Raw genomic sequence first — 25,307 nt, 5'->3', positions numbered from 1 at the left:
TTTCTTTTTTCCCCAAACATCTCAGATTTTAAATCTGTGGTTTAATTTTCTTGTATTTAAAAAAAATAAATATCAATCTGTTCTAGGAACTTCTTAACAAACATGATAAATCATTGATTTCTTGAATAGATAATTAACTGAGATTGGAATCACTTGCCATTTTCCATTAGGGATGAGACATGTATAGCCACCACAAAAATGTTATTCCAAGTAATATTTTAAACATGCATTTCATTAGACCAGTTATCTACATTTGCTCTCAACACAGCGCTACAATAAAGTTGCATGAAAAAAATTGGAACGAGCTTCAGGAAAGAGTTTGATTAAAAATTAGAAAATAATGAAATGTAAGTAAATTATGACTGCCAGGTCTGCATAACAGCTATCTACAAATAGGCTAGCATGTTCTATAAACACAGCAAAAATGAATTGATCTTCAGCAGAGGAAACAACATAAAGAATCCCTGGAGTAGGATTAATTTTGAGTATGAGAATATGTATGCATTTCTGAGAATATATTTGCATGTGCCACAAATTTGGCACCAGGAGGTACAAACTCACCCCTACTTGTACATCAAGAAGAAAATAGCTCTTGGAGAAGGCATGTAAAGACATCCTTTCCAAAGTCTTCTTTGAACAGCAAAATAAAGCTGCATTTTCCATTTTTCTGTGCAAAAGTTGTACAGTAATTTTGTTGTCAAATTTTATTAGCTTGTTGTAAGGAACTCTGTTGGAACCCGAGACACAGTACTGAGGGATAGTAACAAGTGTGTGTGTCTGTGTAGTCCTTTGCTTAGAAAAGCTGACTTCCTGTCTTGCCTGAGCAACAGAGAATGGAACCCCTCTACCAAGACCACGGCTCTCAGCCATCCCTGAACCTATTAGTCATTCCAATCAGGAATAACAATCATCGTCTTTCCAGGCTCTTTGTATAAGAGCATGGGCTCCCAGATCTTACTGAAAGGAAATGCGCTTTTTTCTTTCCCAGACATACTCTGGCTTTCCTTTTATCACAGGCCTTAACTGCCTATCTGAGACTACATCTTCAAGTGCAGGGGCATAAAGGCGTCTTCCCACAGGCAGTTACATTTCTCTCAGTAGATCTGTATAAAATTGGAGTTGTAATCATAAAAGTGGTACATTAGCACTAAACTATTATATTTCAGCAGACTACTCAAAAGCAGTTATATAGGCAAAAATGGGTGTATAATAAACTCTGAATGTTATTATTTCCAGGGAAGAGTAAGCTTGATATGAATTTACAAGGATGCCAGTTTAATTATCTGCTTAATTCATTATAGTTATAGATTAACATGAACTATTGGTTTGGTGGCAATCTATTCTACTGAAGCATTTGGTGTTATTAAACAAAGGAGATTTCTAAAATGTAATGGCTTGTTAGTCCAAACTTTGTACTGTATCTTGATATTAATCAATAGCTCTAACAGTATTGGACAAACAACTAATTACTTGTTTTTCTTTCATGTAATGATACTTCCATTACTCTACGGAGAAACTGTGAGAATAATCTCAGTATACTAAAAGTAGTGAAAATGGTTCACAAACTAAGTATAGATTCTCTAAAGGTATTTTTGCTGTCCTGTTCAATTACTATCAAATGATAGGACAGTTATACTAATCTATTCAGGTCAGTTCGAATAAGGTAAAATGGTGATATTATAAAAACATCTTCCAGTTCAGAAGAGATGAGATTAACTAGTTACAGGAGAGGAAAAACACCTTCAAATAGCAAATAATTAATTCAGGGGCTTTCAATTTTATAGTTTGCAGAACAGGAACATTTGGAGCTGGGGACAGCAGAGAACAGGTTACAGTATACACAAATGCTGTACGGTATAGAGTGTAGGAGTAAAAATATGGAGATTTCTCCTGGTACTGAGGAAAGAGGGCATTAAAATGTAGTATAAATTTTAAAAACTTGCCATTCTGACTGCTTCCGTAACTCGGCAAGCTGGTGGAGCCGCTTGAGTGCTTTTTCCTGTTTCTTCTCATCTTTCCATGACTTTGAAGCCACATTTCGAGCAAATTCCCTTTGCTTTAAATCTTTCAATCTCTGTGTGAAAAGAACAAGAAGAGAAGGGATTAAATATGGACACAATAGTAGCATTTCCTCTTACTTGATTTATTTTATTTTGGCGAACTTAGTACATAAACAGAGAGTAAAAATATACTTTAAATGCTATCATCCTAAGAAGAGATTGAAAATCCTCTTTTTTCTTAAAAAACAACATGAATGGACCATTGCTATTTAGCTGATATACACCCACATATGAAAGCCAGCTTTTTATTTTCTTATGAATACACAAATCTGTTGTGTGCAAGCACATGCACAAATAGACACCATTTAATGTTGTCAAAATTATTTTATTTAATTCAGTCAGTTGGAATTTAACCTATAGGCACATACTAGAATAAAGCTGCGCTTGTGTATGTCAGATATTTTACATATCTCTATACTTGGATATGTATGCATGGATCTATGTGTGCTTCTGTGTTGCTTTTGTAGCTTTTTAAGACTTCCTTTGTTTTTCAAAGGAGAGAACTACTGTCTGAAACACTTGATCAGGAAACTCTTTATGGTTATTTTCACAATTGTTTTGGACCCCCTTGAACATCTATAAGCCAGGTAATTCCTGTTGGAGAGAGCAAAATTCCTTGACTTTATTGTATTTTTGATAGTAAAAGGAAAAGTGAAGGAGAAGACAACACAAAGCAAAAGGTGTCAAAAATATCCTCTGCAGAAAAAGTGGTACTAATCTTGCCTTTCCATTCACTGTGCTCTCTAGAATTTATCAGATCATTTCCAGCCTCACAGTTTCCTGGTTCAGGTCCATACTTCAACACTCCATGGTAGAAATGACTTCTTCCCTTTACCACCTATTCAGCGCTGTGGTGCTTGGGGAAGGCAGGTTTACAAACCAGGAGGGAGCCCTGGTGCATCTGGATACCCAGCCGGAAATCTTGAGGACCAGGACTGAAAACTGAACCACTGCACCCACTTGCCCTTTACTCTGGAGGTGGCCCTATGCTCTTCCATGAAATTCAAAATGGCAGACTAAGACCGGAAGTTTCTTGCCTCCTCTTATCCACCTGGACCCCAAGACATGTGCCTCTGAGCACTGATCTGAAGGTAGGGAGAGCTGGGCTGCCTGCAAATCAGCTGCTCAGGGAGCTTAAGAGCTGGGTCTCAATCTCTCTGATGACTCTGCACAGGCAAACTCCCTTGGATGAGGAGGAGAAGGCCAGAAAGACGGTTGCTTATGGAACTGATGTACCACCAACCAGCAAAAACCATCCTGCTGCCTGGTGCCTGATGAAACTTTAACCATATCAATCAGAAATATTCACAGTCTGTCAGAACTGTACGTTTCTCTGAAAAGTTTCTATCAGCTCCAACACCTAGTATTTCACTGAATTAGACTGAAACAGAGCAGCTGCAAAGTCCTCTTTAAACCTCTTTTGTTTCAGTTCCTTGGAAAGAAATGGCTGCCTCATCACATTTTTAACTTTCTCCTGTCTCCTTACATGCCCTACCCTACTGTTCACATGCCTCGTGCCAGGCCAGTCATACAGCACTCCATTCCCGCAACCTTATTCCCTGCAACTTATAGTAAAATAGATGAATATGTAAGACAATATTGCTTTTGGTTCAAGGAAGAAGCTTTTTTTTTAAACAATGTTAAAGCCAAAGCCGTAGAAGAAATCAGAGAATCTTCCCAGAACAAATCCACACTTTCTGTCACCCAAGTAGTATTTACAAGACTGTAGAGATATTGAAGCAGTAAAAACACTATCCTCTCTAGAATAACATAGGTAGTCTTGAGTCTTATTAACATCTTCAATGTGAGGAAAGGGCAAAGAAACACATTTGAAAAATGTCCTTTAGATTTAGCTGTCACCATGAGCTGTTCAGTACCACATATAAAGAATTCATGAAGAAAAACAGAAACAGTTTCTACCTGTCAAGGAAAAAAAGAACAATGGGAGAGCTGGTACTATGGAGTGCAGGTACTGCAAAGCAATGCCATTTTACTTCTTTGACATCTAGGATGATAATCAACATAGTAAATGGACCAACACTAAGAACAGAATTCCTAACAATATTTTTTTCTCTTTAATGGCACACAGCATATGTCAAGGAGGTAGAGAAAAGAATAACAAGAAAAGTACATAAGCATAGTGTAGGACTCATCAACTGGAGATGAAACCCAAAAATCAAAAATATCTACAGCCTGAGCAGAGAAAGAGCTCTCCCTGTGCATCTTCTCATCAAAACAGAAAAGGCTGCACTGACAGAGCTCCAGTTTGGAATCATAATTAAATTTGTCAGCTATGTTGGATAGACCACAGGACTGCCTACTGAACCTGCAAAGCTGTAGTTTTCTTCAGTAATAACCTGTGCCAGACTCCTGACAGGCACACAAATATTTTCTGCAGGTGGTGGACAACAGTATGTAACTGAGCAGGTACCTGAATGACAACTCTAAGCTCAAAGGTGTGCTTGAAAATTAACATCACTTCACATGACAATTGCATTTTTCAAGTAATTAGGTACTTAACTGGGCATCAAAATACAGGCACGTGTAATAAATTATGATTTATTTAATAACAATCTTGTGTTCTGTCCTTCACCTGTTACAAATATCATTACCATGGAGCTATATATCATATTTAGAACTCATGTTCTATTCTTTCTCTGGGTTTTTTTTGTGCTCATGTGTTTGTGGAAATCACCATATCTGAAAGTAACCCATCCCTTTTTTTATAAACACCCACACAGATTATTAAAAGACTACAAAATAATATTAATTATTATGGAAAGAGTTAGTTGTACAACCAAGTCTGTGTCATGTTGGCTCCCCTATCTAAGACCCACTCAAAAACTTCTGGATCTATTCTTCTCCTCAACTGGGATATGAATCACCAGGAGATTCAAGTGAGTTAAAGGACCTGCATCTTCACTACCTACTTTCACTAGATGTGAAATATCAGTGATCAAATGGAACTTGATGGGATGAATCCCATGATTGGGGTGCCGCTTTTGATGACTACAGGCTGTTCAGAAGGGACAGGTGAGGAATGAGGGGCATAGGCAATGACCTCTACATCAAGAAATTGATACAGTGCAGAAGAGCTGTCTCTGAAGAGTAGCCATGAACAGGTTGAAAGTTTATGGGTAAGAATCAGAGACCAAGGCAACAATGGGAACCTTGTGGTTGGTGTTTACTTACAGGCCACCGAGTCAAGGGGAGCCTATTGGTGAAGGCTTCTTAATCTATCTAGAGGAGATATTGTGCTCTGAAGTGCTGGGGTATAAAACCCAAGCCCTGAATCAAAGTTGACATATGGATGATTCCCACAACCAGGCAGAGGATTCTTCAATAGCAAGAGAAACTTTCCTCTTGGTTTTCTCTCAAGGCCTGGCCAATCTTGAGTGAAAACAAATCAGGAAGTTAACACAAGGTATCCCCCCCTGGAAGTTAATAGTATAAGAGCTAGTTCTGCTTGCAGTAAACTTGGGAAGCCTATTTATGGGTGGATGTATTGTGTATGGTTTCCTTGTCACTGGAAGGGCTCCCTAACTGTCCACTGCAACCAGTGTTCCCAGCAATGTCAGGACAGGATTGAGAGCTGGACAGGATAAGAGTGATGTATGTGACAATGCTTCTCTTTGGCAATTACTATAATGACTTTTTCATTATTGGGATTGCACTTTTGACTTGGCTTACTCCTTCCTCTGCTATATCAGATACTATGAGTGAATGCATTGATCTGTTTAGTCCTGTTATCCACCATATCATCTCTTTTCTGTATTTGTATGAATTGGAGAGTAAAATCTATTTCCTGGTGATGGCCAGTTCCTTTATGCTGGGCCACATAATTGGCAAAATATTTTTGCAGGCTCTTGTCTTGCTGGGGGATTCAACCACCCTGACATGCTGGAAAAGTATCATGATGAGCTATAGGCAATCCAGGAGACTCCTGGAATGCATGGAGAGTAACTTTTTAAATCAGATAATAGACAGCCCCACCAGAGAGGATGCAAGACTGGACTTGTTGGTCACCAACACACGTGAGCTAATTGATGATGTCAAGATTGGAGGCAGCCTGGGCTGCAGTGATCATGCACTGGTTGAGCTCACAGTCTTGACGGACATGGGTCAGGTGAGGAGTAAAATCAGGACCCTAAATTTTAAGAAAGCAAACTTCCAGCTCTTCAAGGAGTTAAGTCAGTAGCCTGCCTTGAGAAACAGCCCTCAGGGATAGGAGAGCAGAACAGAGCTGGCAGATCTTTAAGGACACATTACTTAGAGTGCAAGAGTTCTCAATCCCCAGGTGTAAGAAATCAGGCAAGGAAGGCAAGAGACCAATATGGCTGAGACAAGATCTGCTGGTTAAACTGAAGGGCAAGAAGGAAATGCACAAGCAGTGGAAGCAGGACAGGGACACTGCCTAATTCTGTAGGGATGGGGTCAAGAAGGCCAAGGCAAACCTGGAGGTGAACTTGGCAAAGGATGCAAAGAATAAAAACAAGAAGGACTTCTAGAGGTATGTCAACCAGAAAAGGACAGTCAATGGAAGTATATACCTGTGATAAATAAGACTAGCAAGCTGGTAAAAATGGACCAGGGGAAGGCTGAGGTACTCAACAACTCCTTTGCCTCAGTCTTCACGGACAACCTCTCTCCTCAAACCTCCCAAAATTATGGACGCCAAGACAGGGACTAGGGGGGATAAGTCCTTCGCACTGTAAGAGAAGAGCACCAGAGGAACCTGAACATGAGTAAGCCTAAGGAACCTGATGAGATGCCTGAGGGAATTGCCTGATGTAGTTGCCAAGCCACTCTTTCTGATATTGGATAAGTCATGCAAGTCAGGTGAAGTCTCTGGTGACTGGAAAAGGGGAAACTTTGCACCCAATTTTAAAAAGGCTAGAAAGGATAAAGCCTGGGAACTACCACCCTGTCAACCTCACCTCTGTGTCTGGGAAGATCATGGAACAGATCCTCCTAGAAGCTATGCTAAGGCACATGGAGGACAGGGACATGAATGGAGACAGCCAGCACAGCTTCACCAATGGTGAGTCATGCCTGACCAAACTAGTGGCCTTCTATGATGGAGTGATTACATCAGTGGGCAAGGGAAGAACTATGGATGTTGTCTATTTGGACTTCTGTAAGGCTTTTGTCACGGCCTCCCCACAACATTCTGTTCTCTAAATTGGAGAAAAGGATTTGATGGGTCGACTTTTTGATGAATAAGATATTGGTTGGATGGTCAGATCCAGGGGGGTAGTGGTCAATAGCTTGATGTCCAGGTGGAGATTGGTGACAAGTGGTGTCTCTCAGAGATCCGTATTTGGGCCAGTTAATGACCTAGACAGTGGGATTGAGTGCACTCCCAGCAGTTTTGCAGATGACACCAAGCTGAGAGATGTTGTTGACATGTCTGAGGAATGGGATGCCATCCAGAGTGGCCTGGACAACCTTGAGGTTTAACAAAACCAAGTGCAAGGTTCTGTACCTGGGCTGGGGCAATCCCCTGTTTCAATATGGACTGGGGGATGAAGGCATTGAAAACAGCTCTGCAGAGAAGGACTTGGGGTACCATTAGGTGAAAAGCTGGACATGGGCAATCATAGCCCAGAAGGCCAATTGTGTCGTGGGCTGTATCAAAAGAAAACATGCCCAGCAGGTCAGGGGAGATAATTCTTCCCCTCTACTCTGCTCTGATAAGAACTCACCTGGAGTGCTGTGTCCAGCTTTGGAGTCCTCAGCACAGGAAAGCCATGGACCTCTTGGAGTGAAAAGAAGTTCTAAACAAGTACAAGGCTTGTAAGAAAGATGGGAACAATCTTTTTATCTGGGCCTGTTGCAACAAGACAAGGGATAATGGCTTCAAACTAAAAGAGGGTAGATTTAGCCTAAATATAAGGAAGAAATGTTTTATGCTGAGCACAAGGCTGCCCAGCTAGGTGGTAGATGCCCCAACCCTGGAAACATACAAGATCATGTTGGAAGAGGCTCTGATCTAGCTGAAGATGTCCCTGCTCATTGCAGAGGGGTTGGACTAGATGACCTTTAAAGGTCCCTTCCAACCCAAACTATTCTATGATTCTAGTCTCAGACGCAGACTTTCAATACAGGAAATTTGTGCTATTGGTATATTTTCATTGCTACAGATAATATGCATGTCAACAGATTGTATAAATGAGTCCATTGAATTAATGTTCTTCTGGCACATGTAATAGAAAGAAAGTTGAGGGAGACTTCAGAGCTTTTTTTTAATATATAAATAATTTGTAAGAATACAGAGGTTTTTATAATCTATATTTTCCTGTCAGATTTGCCACCACTCATTCTCCAAGGGGTCTCTGGCTTCATGAAACATTTTTTTCTTTATTACTTTCTATATTCTCTATATTCACTGTTTCTCAACTTGAGGACCATAGGAGCACAGTACTGAGGGACAACATTGCTTCTTTTGAGCATTCTTCCAGGGGCCATGCTCATCCCATTGTATAGATCTAACAGTGGTTCTCAATATAACTACTTCAGGTGCAGGGACACATAATTATTGCTGCAGGTATATTGGGAAGCAACTCCTCTTCTATTCACAGTAGTATAACTGCATGGATATAAATAGAAGGCAGATTTGGGGGAAAAAATATAGCCATGTGTTAAGTTAGAAAATGGCAGGTTAATATGAATTAAGCTTTTTTTTTTACATTTAGACTTTTTTTCATTCACAATGCATCCTCCAAAATATTCATCATTCTGTAAGGCATTGCAGCCTCAGGTGAAACTAGTATATGCCACTGCTTTGTTCAGTCAGTGTTAGGTATATGTCTTCTGTCATATTCACAGAGCCTTCTCTGAATCTGTATCCATGAACTAACGTCGTGTGTTTGAGAGCCTGATTGGCTTTAAAGATTGATTTCCACTTTGCCAAAAAGCTCCTTAATTAAGTTCTAAACAAATTCACCATACAGTGGTTAAATGAGGAAAAAAGGAATGTGAATTTCCGTAATTATTCTCCTGGCTGTAACCCTAACATTGCAACCAATTACATTATTTGTAAAATGAATTCACACTGCAAACCATCAAATGAGGATGATAGTTACTCTAGAACATAATTAGACTTCATGTGTGAAGCTTACAATATTAGCTTTCTAAGGGAGGAAGGAATAACGAAGTAATGTGCCTTTTTTACTGTGGTAAATAAAATCTTAAAAATACAATGAAAAGGCTGTTACATACAGGAATTAACAATTAGATATGAAGTTCCCAAATGAGCTGGTAGATTTTTGGGGTTTTTACCTATAAGTAGCTACAGATCACTTTGAAGTGTGTGATATTAATAATTTTTTGTAGTATCATAATCAGTCTTAACAGATTCAATATTGTTAGTAAGAGTGAATGGGAAGACAGAAAATATCCTGATATGATTGTGTTGGGGAATGAGATGATAGTAAGAGGGGAAAGTCAGTCCTCAGACATGGCCTAGAGAATCCATCAGTAAATGAGATGTTGATCACAGATCCATCACATCGCATATCCACAGAATGATAAATTACAGGTGGCTGGAGGGCTTGTTTTGTATGTCTTCATAGAAACTCCTGTGGAGTCTGTATAGAAAGATGGTCAATCTAGCACAATACCAGAAAGTGTCAAGACCTATTAATGTTTACCTGTGTCTTTTCTGTGGCAGCTTCTTACATTTTAACCAGATCTGCAAATGTTCCTACTAATTAAACTGATTGCATCCATCGCTAGATTAAAACACATCCATTTGTATTGCGCTTATGAGAATCCTCAAAGAAAAGTTAACCTAGATGGGTTTCACAGGGGCCACTTCCATAAGGGAGAAGACAAGGGACTTTGTGGCAGCAACTCACTTGTCTGAAGGCCTGAGCATTTGTGGATCCAGCCTGAGCTGGATTTGTGGATCCAGCTCCACTTGACCACCCGTTTTTATATCTGTTCCAATGAACTTATTGTCACATGCTCCAACAAGCTGACTGGAAACTGTTGACTTTGACTAGACATATTTGGTGCCACTTTGGAATACAGAGCAATTTACCTAGTAAAAGTAACACATTTGAATGATAAGAAACTTGGGGCAGGGACTATATCTTCACTGAATGTCCATGTATTACCTCACTTATTGGGCTGTTGTGCTGTTTATTAACCACAGCAAAATCAGAACCTCATATATTTTATTTCTTTTACCTTCTCATTTAAGCAGCTTAAAGAGAAGAAACTGGTATTACAGTGTAACATATATATGTGCAAGAATAGTTCCTTTCAAGACTTTCAGTACCTCTTGTAATCTTATTTTTAAAATATTTAAGCCTTTTCCACATCTTTTTGAAGCCCGTCTCACCACTTTGTTTTTCTTTTTTCTAACTGCAACAGATGGAATACAAGATCATCCACATTTGGGGGTTGGACTCAATGATCTTTGGAGGTCCTTTCCAACCCCCAACATTTTGTTATTCTGTGATATTAAGGAAAAGAACAAGAGTCTCAGTTATCTAGTAAATCAGCAGGTGAGTCCAAAGTCTGGCCTTAACTTTCTTCAGTGTGATAATCAGACTCTCAGAGTAACAAAAATTATAGTAGAAATCAGCATACACACATTTTGTTTCCCCAGACAGATCTCAGGCTTCTTATGAAACAAGTGTCATTACCTTGATATAATTTTAGAAGTAAAGAAATGAAGGCAAAGAGAGATGGAGTGACTTCTGAAAAGAGCAGGGAGGAAGCTGAACTGGCACTTACAAATATATGTTTAATTATCACTGCTATCTCTCTGTAAGCCCACTGAAACAAGGGGATAGATGCCAGACATCTCAATTAAGCTTAAATTTGATTTACCTATATAATGGGTTGATTCTTGATAACCATGGTAGTACTGAGAGAACAACAATAAAACATGAAAGATAAACCTATGTCAAAGTTTAGGTTCAGGCCTGTTTACTAGACCTATAACAGAAGTTCTCTGCTAAGCCCTCTCTCTTTCCAACGGAGAATAGAAAGGGAATAAGTGAGAGAGACTTGTGGATTAGAAAAGAGAACTAAACCAGCTGTAATACAAGTAGTAATAATAAAATGTAATATATACCAATATATACCAAATAGGTATTGAACCCAAGCCCTTGATAGTTTTTACATCACCATCACCACTGATGCAGTGGAGCAGGCCCTGGGGAAGTCCCAGACCAGACTAAGTGGCAGACAAGAACAAAGTTCAGGAGCTGGATTCTGGAACTAGATTCAGGAACACATGGATTGGGATCAAAGGCAGAATGGACAGAGTTGTCCTCATATGTAGGCTATTGAAGAAGAGAGCTTGGCCATCAGCTTTATAGTGAATATGATATATAGGGGATGTAATACCTCACTGATCAGTTTAGGGTCACCTGTCCTGTCTGCCTGGTATGGCCTTTTACTTTCTGCACCTCCAGCGTGGTCCACAAGATTTAGCAGTGACCCTGGTCTGCACGGGAGCACGTATAAGCAAGAGCATTTCTGCATGCCAATCCTTAGTAGTATCTATAAACATTGAGCATTATCACTGCTAGAAGCAGACACTGTCGTTAAAAATATGCCATTGACTTCAGAAAGTGCAGTTATGTAGAAAAGACTTAACTGAAAAGTAAAATGACTGCAGAATTGTTTCTGTTCTACCTGAAACCAGGACAGCCTTTTACAAATTGTTGTGCTATGTCTGAAGGTTTACATAAAGGAAAGTTGAATCATCAGACCACAATGACTTAAGTGCTGTACCAGAGAACAAGTTCCTCACTATAAAGAGTCATTTTAATATGTACTTGAGGTATATGCGGTGTTGTTTATATGTACCACTCACTGCGCATTAGATGAAAAGGTATGGTCAGGGCAAAGAGTGAAAAATATGTGCATGAAGGATATTAAAGGCAACTGTAAGCAGAAGCTTCATCATATATCTCACACAAGTAAAATACTGCTTTTTCTAATAGGTTGTAATACCTATCCATCCATTAAAAAAACATATTGTTTGTTTGTTCGTTTGTTTATTCAGTCAAAACTAAAATATTCTTTCTTTTGTATTTCCTTAAAGTAGACTGTTCTCTTCTGGAGTAGAAGAGTTAAAGACAAGCAGGAATATAGCAGCAACAGTATAACAAAATGCCTGCTCAAAGCAGAGGAGGCTTAATAAATGACCTTTTGTTGCAGTTTTTGTCAATAAGAAAAAGCCACAAAGGACTTTTGTAATCACCTAATCAAAACTCTTCAATAATGCAAGACAGAGGATATTCTGATTTGCCATTTTTTAATAGATACATTCATAAAATCAAGTTACTTTGAGATCTGTTTTACATAAATCACATTAAATGGAATTCATTACATTATCATTGTTTGATACTTTATAAAGTCCTGTATCACTCATGCCAGTATTTTCCCTGGCACAGATGCCAGGATGACAGACTTTCTTGCTTATTCTTTTAAAATCCTAGCATGGCATTATCTAACTTCTGGCTTAATGCATCCTCCTCTAGTGCTCCAAGACATACTAGAAATTAATGATTAGGAAAGTTTATGGCCATCTCTTTCCTAATACTTAAATGCTGGTCACCTGAACCTGCTGATACAAAAATATTAGCTCTAGATTATGCTGTTTAATATCCTTCATAGCTATTGGTAGAGTGGTACTTCACAATCATCATAAACACCACAGATGTGACTAAATCATCTGGCTTTGCCCCACTGAACAGAAATCTCTGTTGAATAGTCCTTTTTACATCACCACTAACGAATAATTAATTTCTATTTAGAGCAGAAGATTCTTTATGTCCTCAATATACTTTCAGAAGCCTTCTTGCCCCCACCTCTCATGAGTACAGATTTTCCTTTTGCCCTTTTTAAATCCTCCATCACTTTTTCCCAATTTCTTCACTTCTGATTTACAATCTTTATCACCCATTTTTCCTTCCTCTCCTTTATTATAAGTTTTAGCCACAAAGAACTGACTTTTCTTCTAAATGGGATTAGCTGTTTATAACCTATTTGGTCTTTTTCAGTTGTGATTTGAGTTCTTAAACCACCTGCCAACTGCTCTTTAAAATTTCCTAGGTCTCTCTTACACCTGAATTCCTCCTCCCACTCCAGTTGGCAAGCTTATTCACTTTTATCAAAGTAGATTTCTTAAAGAAGTGTATGCACATTTTATTATTTATACAAATATTTTTGTGCATTTACTAAATACAATCATTTGACTTTTTAAATTTCCCGTGTGCCTGTGTTGATCATCATCATGCTAGTAACGTATAGATTAAAGATCAGCTTTTCCGAGCCCCATAATGTGGGTGAAATATTTTTGTGCTATTCTTGACAGAAATAAGGCCAACAGAGGCAGAAAATTCAGATGAGTAACCTGTAAATTTTAATTTCTTTGTGTATGGGATTGGAGTAGCAGTTTATGTTCCAACTTGTGGTTTATTTACAGGAGGAGATGAACAGAGGTCTCATTTTTTCCTGGGGTAATTCACTCCTGCAATAACCTGGTTGAGCATTTGATTATCTGACACAATCTTCTGAGAACACATTTCAGTAAATTATACTGATTTCAAAAAGGTTATTTTGAATATATGGGGGTTTGTGGTTTGTGGGTTTTTATTATTATTATTTTTTTTTCCTAAATTTGTCTAATATTAGTATATGTTATCTCCTTTGACTTTAGTGCCATTTCTTCCCTCTCCTTGACTTATCAATCTATCTTCCCAGCTCAGCAGCATTTCCTTCTGAAAAAACAAAAGCAATAAGGTGCTTCCTAAGCAAATTCATTGTGTCATGGAAAAAGATGACCAAACTGTGTGAAGTGAATGATATCCTAATTTTCCAGTTTATAAAGGCAGATACATTTCAGCCTATCTAGCACCCTTTTTATTGCCTTGTGCTTAAAATATCATTTATTTGCAATTTGTTATTTGTATTTGGTCCCCTTGAACATACTGCTGTTGCAACCTGCAGTGCTTGAGGCTTTTTCCTAAGAGAGGAAGGTAAAAGCAAGGACATGGTCAAGATATACAGTTCAGCCCACTGGTGTGTAACATATCACTGCGTTGCAACTTGACACTCTTTAGTTCTGATTCCAGAATTTAAAATTTTTAAACTGTTCTAGAAACTGTTCCCTGGAAGAGGGATGGAAATGAGGATAATGCACTTTCATAAAAGCAATCCCAAACTACTTCTCTTATCCCTTTCTATGTTGTGGAGCTGTGGGAGGTAACATTTAATGGCCCACTCTCCCCTGTTCTCCATGCTCCAGACTATGCCTGTTTGTATTCACTCTTACACCAAATGATGTTATAAACACACACCTAGTTTTTTCATGTAGACATGGAAGTTTTTTATATTACAAAGCTGATTACTCTCTGCTTCTGAAATACTTTGTCACTTCTTAAGTTCTACACCTGTCACTTGATACAGTATTTTAAGCAAAATTATACTCTACTGCTGCTTCACAGGAAACTTTTATTCCATTAAAATTTGAAGTTGATCTTTTGTTTATACCATGGCTTCTTACTCTAGTAATCCATACTTTTCTGCACCTCTGAATTTTAACTATTTCTTGCAAAAGAAAGGAAGACTGTAAGTTATTTATGCAAATAAAAGAACAATTCTGTTAAAATACGCACCAACACAGAAAAAATATGGTGAGAGTAACCTTATATTCTTTGGAATAGGTGAGTGAAAAAAATACTGTAAATAATTCTGGAGATAAGGAAAATTAGGGCAACTGGATCATGTGTTATCATTTTAATTTCTGGAAAAAATATTCCATTGTTTTTCCAGGTATTAATGACTGAGCTTTTAGAAAGATCTTGTTTAAAAATAAATAATGAATTTTATAAAAAAAAGGTGTTAATTTCCTAGAAATAACAGAAAATTACTATAACAATTATTGTACATTTCTCACGTGCTCTGTGTTCAGATTTATTAGGCTATGACTTGCTGGTTTGCATGTGTATAGGTCCAATTTACTGTTACTTTCAAATTTCAGACCAGAATCTTAATTTTCTTTTCTGACCAAGCAAAGGGACATTATGCTCTGCTGAATTTCAAAACTGGAAAGAAAACAGAATCTGACATGGGCTACTGAGAGTCATAATCATGTCAATGAAGCGAACGTTTAGTGTAACTCAGGGTCAGATGGTATAAAAGTAATGCAGAACTAAGAAAAGATGGTCATTAGGAGCTGGAGAAGACATAGTTTTGCTTTAAAGAGAGCTGGTTAATATTCAAGCACCGTTTTCTCCAAGCTCATGGTTGGCACATTTGTATGAATAAAAAATCAAGTAAAGGAGACAAGTGACCTGCACGGAAGAACAAGGAGCTTCTGAAAAAAATCAAATGGAAGAAGGAAGTTTACAGTATGTGGAAAAGGAACTGGCCACTTGGGAGGAACATAGGAAAGTTGCCAGAGTATGTAGGGATGGAATGAGGAAGGCTTAGGCACTCTTGGAATTAAATCTAGCAAATAATGTAAAAGACAACAAGAAGGGCTTCTTCAAGATCTTCAAGTAGCAAAGGAAGACTAGAGAAAATGTGGGACCACTGCTGAATGAGGTGAGTGCCCTGGTGACAGAGGATACAGAGAAGACAGAGTTACTGAATGTCACCTGTGCTTCAGTCTTTGCTGCTAAGACAGGCCCTCAGGAATCCCAGACCCTGGAGATAAGAGAGAAAGTCTGGAGGCAGGAAGGCTCTCCCTTGGTCAATCAGGACTGGATTAGAGATCATTTAGGCAAACTGGACATCCACAAATCCATGGGATATACCCATAAGTGCTGAGGGAGCTGGCTGATGCTGCTGCTATGCCACTTTCCACCATTTTTGAAAGATCACAGAGGAAGGAAGAGCGCCTGAGGACTGGAGGGAAGCAAATGTCACTCCAGTCTTCAAAAGGGGCAAGAAGGAGGACCCAGGTAATGACAGACCAGTCAGCCTCACCTGCATTCCTGGAAAGGTAATGGAACAGCTCATTTTTGAGGTTATCTCTAAGCATTTGGAGGAAAAGAAGGTTGTCAGCTGTAGTTAGCATGGATTAATCAAGGGGAAATCATACCTAATTAATCTGAGAGCATCCTATGATGATGGGTAGATAAGGAGCGAGCAGTGGATGTTGTCAACCTTGACTTAGGCAAGGCTTTTGACACTGTCTCCCATAACATCCTCATAGGTAAGGTCAGGAAGCATGGGTTAGATGAGTAGATGGTGAGATGGATGAGAACTGGCTGAACAACAGAGCTTAGAGGGTTGTGACCAGTGGCACAGATTCTATCTGGAAGAGGGGGTCCAATACTGGGTCCGATCGTCAACATCTTCATCAGTGACCTGGATGAAGGAATGGAGTGTACCCTCAGCAAGTTTGCTGATGATACAAACCTGTGAAGGGTGGCTGGCATACCAGGAAGCTGTGCTGCCATTCACTGAGACCTGTGTGGAAGGGAACTTAATGGTACCCAAGGGCAAATGTAGAGTCCTGTACCTGGGGAGCAATAACTCCGTGCACCAGTACAGGTTAGGGGCTGACCTCCTGGAAAGTAGCTGCGAGCTGCTGGTGGACAACCTGGGAGTCCTGGTGGATAACAAGATAATCATGAGCCAGCACTCTTCTAGCCAAGAAGGCCCATGTTATCCTGGGGTGCATTAAGAAGAGTGTGACTAGCAGGGTCAAGGGGGGTTGTCCTCTCCCTCTACTCTGCCATAGTGATGTCACCCCTAGTGTACTGTGTCCAGTTCTGGACTCCCCAGTTCAAAAGAGACAGACAACCACTGAAGAGAGTCCAACAGAGGGCTACAAAGATGATGAGGGGATGGGAACAACTCTTTGACGAGAAAAGGCTGAGAGACCTGGGTCTGTTTAGCCTGGAGAAAAGAAGGCTTAGAGGGGATCTTAGAAATGTTTTCATATATCTAAGGGGCAGGTGTCAAGAGGATGGAACCAGACTTTTTTTCAGTGGTGCTCAGTGACAGGACAAGGGGCAATGGACACAAACTGGAACACAGAAAATTCCACTTAAACATAAAGAAAGACATTTTACTGTGAAGGGGACAGAACACCGGAACAGACCTCCCAGAGAGGTTGTCAGTCTCCTTCTCTGGAGACTTTAGAAACCCACCTGGACCTGTTCTTGTGCAACCTGCACTAGGCAAACCTGCTTTGGCAGGGGTGTTGGGCTGGATGATCTCCAGAGGTCCATTCCAACCCCTACCATTCTGTAATTAGGTGATTCTGTAAGGGCTGAAAACAAGCAGGGAAATGCTGTTAACTACAAGCATAAGTTACCCTACAGGGCTGCAAGGGGTGTCTGTTAATTCCTCTATACTTACACTTACCTAGAGAACCAGAATTTTTGCTCTGCAGGAAATTTTGACATTTGGGATTTCTGAATTTTTTAGTCTTACTGGGAGAAGTAAAATCTTGAAAACTTATTAAAAATCTGAAAATTTCAAGTTCTTCCAAGTGACTTGATGTCAATGCATCTAAATAGCAATGAAACATGTCTTAAAGTTAAAATTTACATACTTTCCTAATCTCAGGAGTAGTAAATATAATATATGCACACGTTACAACTAATGTGTTAAAATATTTTAAAATTAAAAGTATTTTTTAAATTTATTGTAAGCAACACTGTTGAAGCAAAGCATTTCAATATTTATTAATCATTTCTACCTGTTTGAAACTAAATGATGTAAACACTTTGAATGAAACATGTATTTGATCCTCTCACCTTCCTGTAAAATCATTCTACTCTAAAAATAACACTTCCTAATTAAAAATTGTTTGGTTGCCCATTTTCTTTTATTCAAGAAACATTTGGGTTTTATTGTCCCACTACTTGTGATAATATATTTGTTTGCTATTCATATGAATGTCATCTATATTTCTCTAGATATTCCGTTGCAATTTAATCTGTGAAGGTGCTTAAAGAGCTCTCATCTTTTTAATGGTTCCTGGTGCAGCCTGATTATTATGAAATTGCAAAAGCTGTGAAATTATAACTGTTCTTGGTTATCGCCTTTATTTTCCCCCTAGAACCATGCTGAAATATGTTAATTAATGCTTTTAACTTAGTGAAGATAATAAATGACTAATTTCAGCATTTTTATTACTGTCTTTTTGATACACAGATACGTTTCTAGTTTGCTTTTAAATATTTGTTTCTGCTATGAATGCCCTTTAAAGATGTACAAGGTGCATTGTACAGTTCCTCAAACACAAACATAGTTGAGCTTCAGCCAGGTTTAACATGACTTTAAAGCTCCACAGGCTACATTCTTGCACGTTAACTACCATATGGAAGGTGAAGTAAAAAAGGAACACAACTGTGATAAGTGCATATTCTAGATGGATGTTCATAGAACCAAACATACTTTGTGGATGATAATGGGATTATTTTAGAGGAAATATTATTTTTCCAGAGAAGGGAAAGATATGAGCAAGCGAACACTGTTAAAAAGTTATACGGAAGCCAATGGAAATGTAATTTTTCTGTGAACTCTTGAGGAAATAACATTTTGCTAGCAAAGCTAATTGCCCAGTATTTCCAAAAGCCTGACTCAGGCACAGAATTGCCCCAGGTAAGATGTGTAAAGATGGGTTGTAACCTGCACAACGAGTTCCTTAATCTGGCTAAACAGTACCTTATTCTATAAGTCATTCCACAGTTATGAATTAAAGTACTTGTGAACAGCAAAGACAATCATAGCATCTGGCAGTGCTTTGTCCCATCACCTCACTATCTGAAGCAAGGTTCGTAGAGCCTGACGTTAAGATGACACCAGTTATTCCAGATCTACCGATCTAACTAATAAAAAATAAAATGTGCAAAGTGTGTGGCTTATAAGCAACATTATCTAATGTTTGCCATTTCAAAGCTAGCACAGGAAATACAATGTACATCTGTGTTCAGTCTTGTTTAGATTTCATTAGTTAATGGTGAATAGACATTTTTGCATGAATGGTAACATTCCACACAGAATTAGGTAGAAGATATGCTGTATGTTCTGCTTCTTCTGTCCTTATTACTGGCATTTAAAAACTGGAAAACACATCTGAAAACATACATTTGAAAAAGAGGACAGCAATGTCCAATATAATTTATCTTGTTCATTAAATAATACAGGCACAACTCCATCCTGACTATCCTAAACATTAACTGAAAATAGGAATAGTAATTTAAAAATCAATATTTGGGTTCTCCATTTCTATTACATTTTCTTAAGTAATATCCTACGTACTGCATGTTTTAGTATTTCAGAACTGAGAAGCAAGGAGGAATTTGTTGGTTTCAATCACTCCTTTTTATACAGTATGGAAAAGAAGTATCACTGGCTAAAAACAACTGCTTATTTGAACAGAATGTTTCAGAAAGTCTTTTGTTTCAAAATGTATTGAACTGAAATTGTAATTGCAATGTTAAATCAGTCATAACAAAATGGTTTAGTTAATTTGTTTTTGAGAATTACTTCTTATCCATATTTGAAATAGAAATCAAGTTTGAAACAATGGAAAATTGAGTCAGACGTTGAGCTTCAGCCAGGTTTAACATACCTTTTGTCTATACATAATTAAATAAGAATATGTTTCTTTATTATCTGGGTGGGGAATTAGTATACAAAATAAAATCTTAAACATACTTTTGAGCAGAATTTCGTATTTGTCTGCAGTTTGGCAGACAAATATGTTTTGGTAATTTTTTTTTTTTAATTTGATTCTTTGAATTCCTTTCTTATTTGAATAAGCCATCCATTACACTGCATCAACCATTCCTCCTGCTTCAAAAATTAGTTATAAAACTTTAGTAATTAAAAAGTGTACCATCTGAGAAGAGTGGAAAGGACAATAACACAGGCATTAATGAAGAGCACTTCCTCTAACTGACATTCTGATTATTGCTATGTCTTAAATGCCAAAATCTGATAATACACTTCTGTAATTCCTTATATAATGAAATGCTTAAGAAATATCTTACAGTCATTGGACCATTATTAACAACTATGAAATTAGGCATCCCATGGGTTTTTTCCAATTTAAAGAGGGTTAAATTGCTAATTTACATGTTAATTAGCATTCATTCTAAAGAACACCAAATGTAATTCCATAGCATCTAGCATTTAACAATTTAGCTTATCAAGACATTAAATTTTAAAGAAGCTCTGCATTATTTGCAAGAAGGTTTTTTGAGGGCTAATGATGAAAGGAATCTCATTATTCTGAACAACATGCAATTTAGCAAGGGTGAATACTGCCAATTTATTTACTTTATCACTGAATTATAAGAAAGGAGCAAAGCATTGGCAGGGCAATAGGTTTAGCAGCTCCTAAGAAGGCTCACTGATCTGCATAGATTCATAAGTTTAAAATAAAGCATTGTTTCCCATGACATTTCTTTTGCATCTGTTGCCTCGAGTCATGCCCTATCACCAGAGTGTGCTCAGTAGTATTTGATAATGTTGCTTCTGCTCTTCCAGAGCTACTCTGGTACATGGACTTGGCACAGGCATAAGCAACAATAAGAAATCACTGGTTTCAGAATGAGCAAGAGAACAGTATGTCTAAGGCAAAAAGATACTGAAATCATAGGACAGACAATAGAAATTAATTCTTTGCTTTTAGCTTTGATTTTCACATGAAAGAAAATATCACTTATGCCAGAAATGTAAAGTGTATGTTTCCAAGGGAAGAAAGAGATGTGGTTAAATGTAAAAAGCAAAGAAAATTAATTCTGTATGTGTGTTGCAGAATATTGAATAAAGTAACAAATAAAAATTTTTCAAAACCCTCACAGTTCAAGAAAAAATATATATTGTGATGAATGAGAAGTGTCTGACAAGAGATATACATTCATTGATTATCAGCCTAAATAATTGTCCACTGATAATAGTTAAAACATAAACTGGTGATAGATTTTCTAAAAGTTAAAAATAAACGGTCATTTCACTGAAATTAAAGAAAAATTTGTGGAAAAATCTGAGAAACAGTTGACCACATTGAATCATACTTTTGGTATTTTGAATTGTGTGTCAGAAGCATCTAATCTGACTAGAAACACTTATTGTAAATGTTCTGAAGATGGAATAAAACACTCCAAACCCCTCCATCTCTAGAACACCTGCCTTGTAAAATATCTGAGGATCCTTTTTTTTATGTTTTTGAATACTTAAATTTATTTTTGTGGGTCTGCTTGCAGAAAATCCAGAATTCTTTTCAGGACTAAGCCTAATTTTACACCCTCCAACTGTTACACGCATAATAATTTGTGTATGTGACAGCTCTTTTTGAAGCATAGCAGTTTACTGGTACCTAAAAATAGGAAGATAATAACTACCACCTATACAAAATTCATTTATCACTTCAGGTTCACTTATAAACCAGCTTTCTGAAGAAATTTAACATCATGTCTGTTTATTTTTCTTGACTCCTTTTCTTTTATCTTTAATATAATCTGGTTCTTGCCTTCTTACTAGGGATGTGACAAATGTGAAGAATTTATTAAGAGTATGCATTTATTTCTTAACAAGCAAGAAACCAAGGTGATTTTTGTGAGGTTACAGAAGCAGAATGCTGAGGCATGCAGACAGCACCTCTTGCTGAGAGCAAGAAATGCTGACATCTTTTGCCATGCAGGTTATTTTCTAGGCAGGCCACAGAGAGTGCAGATCTCATGTGCAAAACCTGGCCCTGAAAAAAGCAGGCCTTTCTTAATGGCCAGTGTCCTGATGCAGAGAAACAGAAGCAGGGTCCACAGGGAAGGACATTAGACTTGTTCACGTGGAAGTACAAGAGGGACAGTGAGTTCACCTAGATATCAAGGAAAAAAAACAGAAGCTACGAAAGCACACATAGTGGTGGACTTTCATGCTGGTGTAGCCCTTATTGTTTCATTAGTGTGTTCTACAGCTAAATATATGATACTTTGTCCAGAAGAAGGTTTCTTGGTGTTGCTGTGTTTGCCTCATTTCCCAGATCCCAATGTGAAATCTCTCAGATATTTCCAAACCAGCTTCCTTTCCTCCACATGAAAATTGTTTGGGTAATAGAAGTGTATCTTAGAGTCAACATAGAAGACTTACTTTTCCTCCAATAAACATGAAGATGATGGAAAAAATACCCTAAAGATGAATGGACAAAATCTCAGTGTTAGACTCATTCCTGGAATGTTCTCTGTTCACCTATCTCTGTGTTTTCTAAGCGGTAGGGGCAACACTAGCTAAAATGTAACCACACTTCGTAACTTTGTAACAGGAGATAAATCTCTGCCTGAATTAAGAGTATACATCCAGAAGCACTATAAAGGCTTAACAGCAAGTGCCCACAGCTGTGCACACTAAATCAAACATTCATGCAGAAAATATATCCAAATGCTAGCATGTATGCATTTAAATACAAAGATACAGGTCCATGCATGTGAGCTAGTGTAGGCTGAAAGTTCTGTTCACCTACTTACACAGCACTGCTTGCTTCAAAAACACCAAAATTCAGATAATTCTTTTTTTCCATATGTAAGAAAGTTTTGTATTTAACCATATGGCTAAATTTTGACAGCAAAACTAAAAGACCTGTTTTGTCATCAGAAACCCCAAGATGGCAATACAGCCTTATTTTTCTTTGCTGCTTATTTCTGCTATTATTATTACAATCAGAGTTATTACATTGCAATACATGGAGCACATTTGTGATTTTCTCCTTTGCTGACATCTAAAAGCTTTGCTGATTGCTAAGGATTATTTATACAGAAATTGAAAGCTCTAACTACTTTGACACTAGCAGAATGGACAAATGCTAGGCATGACTTGGAGGTATAAAAAGATTTCATTTAATAACATTAACCAAATAGACATCTCTGCTCAAGTCTGGCTTCCTTTTATAGATGCACAACCTTGTTAAAAATCTATACTTCCATATTATTTTCAGCATAGTATGTAACATATATCCACATATATTACATTTTCCTATTGATTATCTATGTACTAATCACTTCTGAGCAAATTCACACCAGGATCCTCATCCTTTCCAGCGTTCAGATAGTTTTGAAGGTAATCAGTTTGGATGCAGTTAACTTTTGTTGCAGAGAACATAGCGAACAAGTGATAACAAGCATTGTTCACCTTTATGCTTGATGAGAGAGACTGCAGAATTATCAGATGTGCTACTGCCCATGCCTGCTGCCCAGGGCTTTATAAGGTCATAGATTCCATAGCAAAGGAAAAACACAAAGGGAAAAAGCTGTTGATTTCCAGTAGGTTAGCGGATATGTGCTGGGCCAATGAGAGGTGTATGCACAGGGCTGTACGGTGCTGAAAGATTATGTGCTCCCTGAAAGATTAAGTGTTCCAAGGAAAGTCACCAAGACTCCTGCCCCAGCCTTGTTAAGAATCAGGCTTAATAACAGAGAGCTCAGGTAAAGCTGGGTGGGAGCGCAGCCTTCCACTCAGATTTTTTAAATTTACTTTATCTACCCCTTCACTGAAAGAAATTAATTTCCAGCAGCAGGTAATATCAATGAAAAACTATTACAGAGTAGTTAATCAGAAGCCATCAATGTTAACACTAATGCTATCAAGACAATCAAAGAAATTAGAGATGCTTAATAACTCAGGCAATATTACTCAAAAGTAATTTATAACTGATTTATATCAGTTTAGACTCCTCCAAGGTTATTTCAGTGTTAGAAGATAATGAAGATATAAGCAGGGGAGATCTTTGACATTCTGTCAGTTTTCTTTTTATGGGTATATGTGTATATATGTACACATTCATGTATAGTATTTTTATGTGTGTAGGTATGAATGTATACAGCATGCAGAAAGAGAAACTCTCTCTGAGTTTGCTGCTTTAGAAAAATCTAACACAGCAGAAAGACCAGTTATGCAAGCAAGGCCAGATTGTCATCATAAGATTGTGTACTTCTCTGAGAACAGGGAAGGCAATGGCTGGTATGCCAAATGCTTGGTCCAAGACTCAGTGTTTTCCAGTTTACCAATTGATTGAAATCACAGATAAGAAAATTAATCACAAAATTAATTTTATAAAACCATAATATTGGGAGATTGGAGTAATAATTCGTTGAATAAAATGTTTGTTCTGGAAGAGAAACAAAAGACTCATGGCAAAGTACTTGGTGCAGTATCCTTTTTTTTTTTCCTGCCTTTGTATCTTCTCTCAACAGCATTGCCACTTTAACACAAAATTCAAAGTAGTAGCGCTTAAGTTGGAAATCACATGGAAAGACTACACTACATGGTTACTGAGGTGTAAAAAGCCCCTCATTTTAATTTAATCTCTTTTTAAAGGATGATACTCAGAACATATCCATGCAGATGACTAAAGGTACCCCCAGCTTTATGTTGGGAAACAGAAAACATACAATAAGAGAAAGAAGCTTTTCTGGTGGCTACTATCCTTCCCAGAACAAACATTTTGAAACTAAGCTAACTAAAACCACAGGAAACCATAAATTAACTTGTTTTCTTTGAAGATTTCTCTGATAGAAGAAGAATAAAGGTTCTTCTGTGACTGACTATAAAAGGCAGAGAAAAGGGCACATCCACACTATTCCTTGAGGCAAACTAATGCTGTTCCCAGACTTGGCTGAGCAGTCAAGGGGAGAGGAGAAGAGACTGAATTACCCTGTCACATCGGGAGAGTAGCTAGCTAATCCTGCACTAACTGAGCTTCTGAACTACATCTGAAAGGGCAGGATGGGATAAGCTTGTACTGCCACTTGATATTCTGCATGTGTTGTGCAGACTCTTAGTTCCCAGTGCTATGTCTGGTAGCTTTTAAGTTTACCTAAAAATTTAAAAAGCACTAAATTGACCTAAAAATTAAAAATAGTTTTATTGCTTAAACATTCCCTTTTATAACAGAAAGCTGCCAAACCCACCGCTGTCCAACAGCTCAATCATAAAGGTGCACCAAGCAAGCTGTTTTATTTTGCACCAGATGCTTTTAGCAGGGGGAGTGTGTGAAGAGGGAAGGGTACAAATGGATTCATTTGAGTTCAGATGCATTTCTGATGAGTTAAAAAAAAGCCAAAGGGTGAGAAAAACCTCTTTGTGCAGCAAATGGGGATTTATAGGGATTACTGTCATGTGCTTAGAATCTGGAAAAGATTTTGTTTCGTATTATTATAACCATTTTTTATGGATTAATTAATGGAATGTTGATGTGAGAAATTGCTTTTGATTTAATGAATAAATACATTAGATGGATCTAGACCTGGTTTGGGA

General features: G+C 37.8%; 1 protein-coding gene across 1 annotated transcript in view; it reads right to left on the bottom strand.

The window, feature by feature from the left end:
* Nucleotides 1–25,307, bottom strand: part of ZNF804B (zinc finger protein 804B) — a gene marked incomplete at its 5' end in the record, with an annotated part of 31,352 nt that overhangs the window by 4,396 nt on the left and 1,649 nt on the right. Inside the window, one exon of the mRNA XM_008938185.1 lies at nt 1,944–2,074. Within this exon, the coding sequence (XP_008936433.1) occupies nt 1,944–2,074 (131 nt within the window). The remainder of the gene's footprint in view (nt 1–1,943; nt 2,075–25,307) is intronic.

The sequence above is a fragment of the Merops nubicus genome, unplaced genomic scaffold, assembly GCF_000691845.1.
Source record: "Merops nubicus isolate BGI_N331 unplaced genomic scaffold, ASM69184v1 scaffold1824, whole genome shotgun sequence".
Lineage (NCBI taxonomy): Eukaryota > Metazoa > Chordata > Aves > Coraciiformes > Meropidae > Merops > Merops nubicus.
The sequence above is the reverse complement of the archived record's forward strand: the minus strand, read 5'-3'. Positions and strand labels throughout refer to the sequence as shown.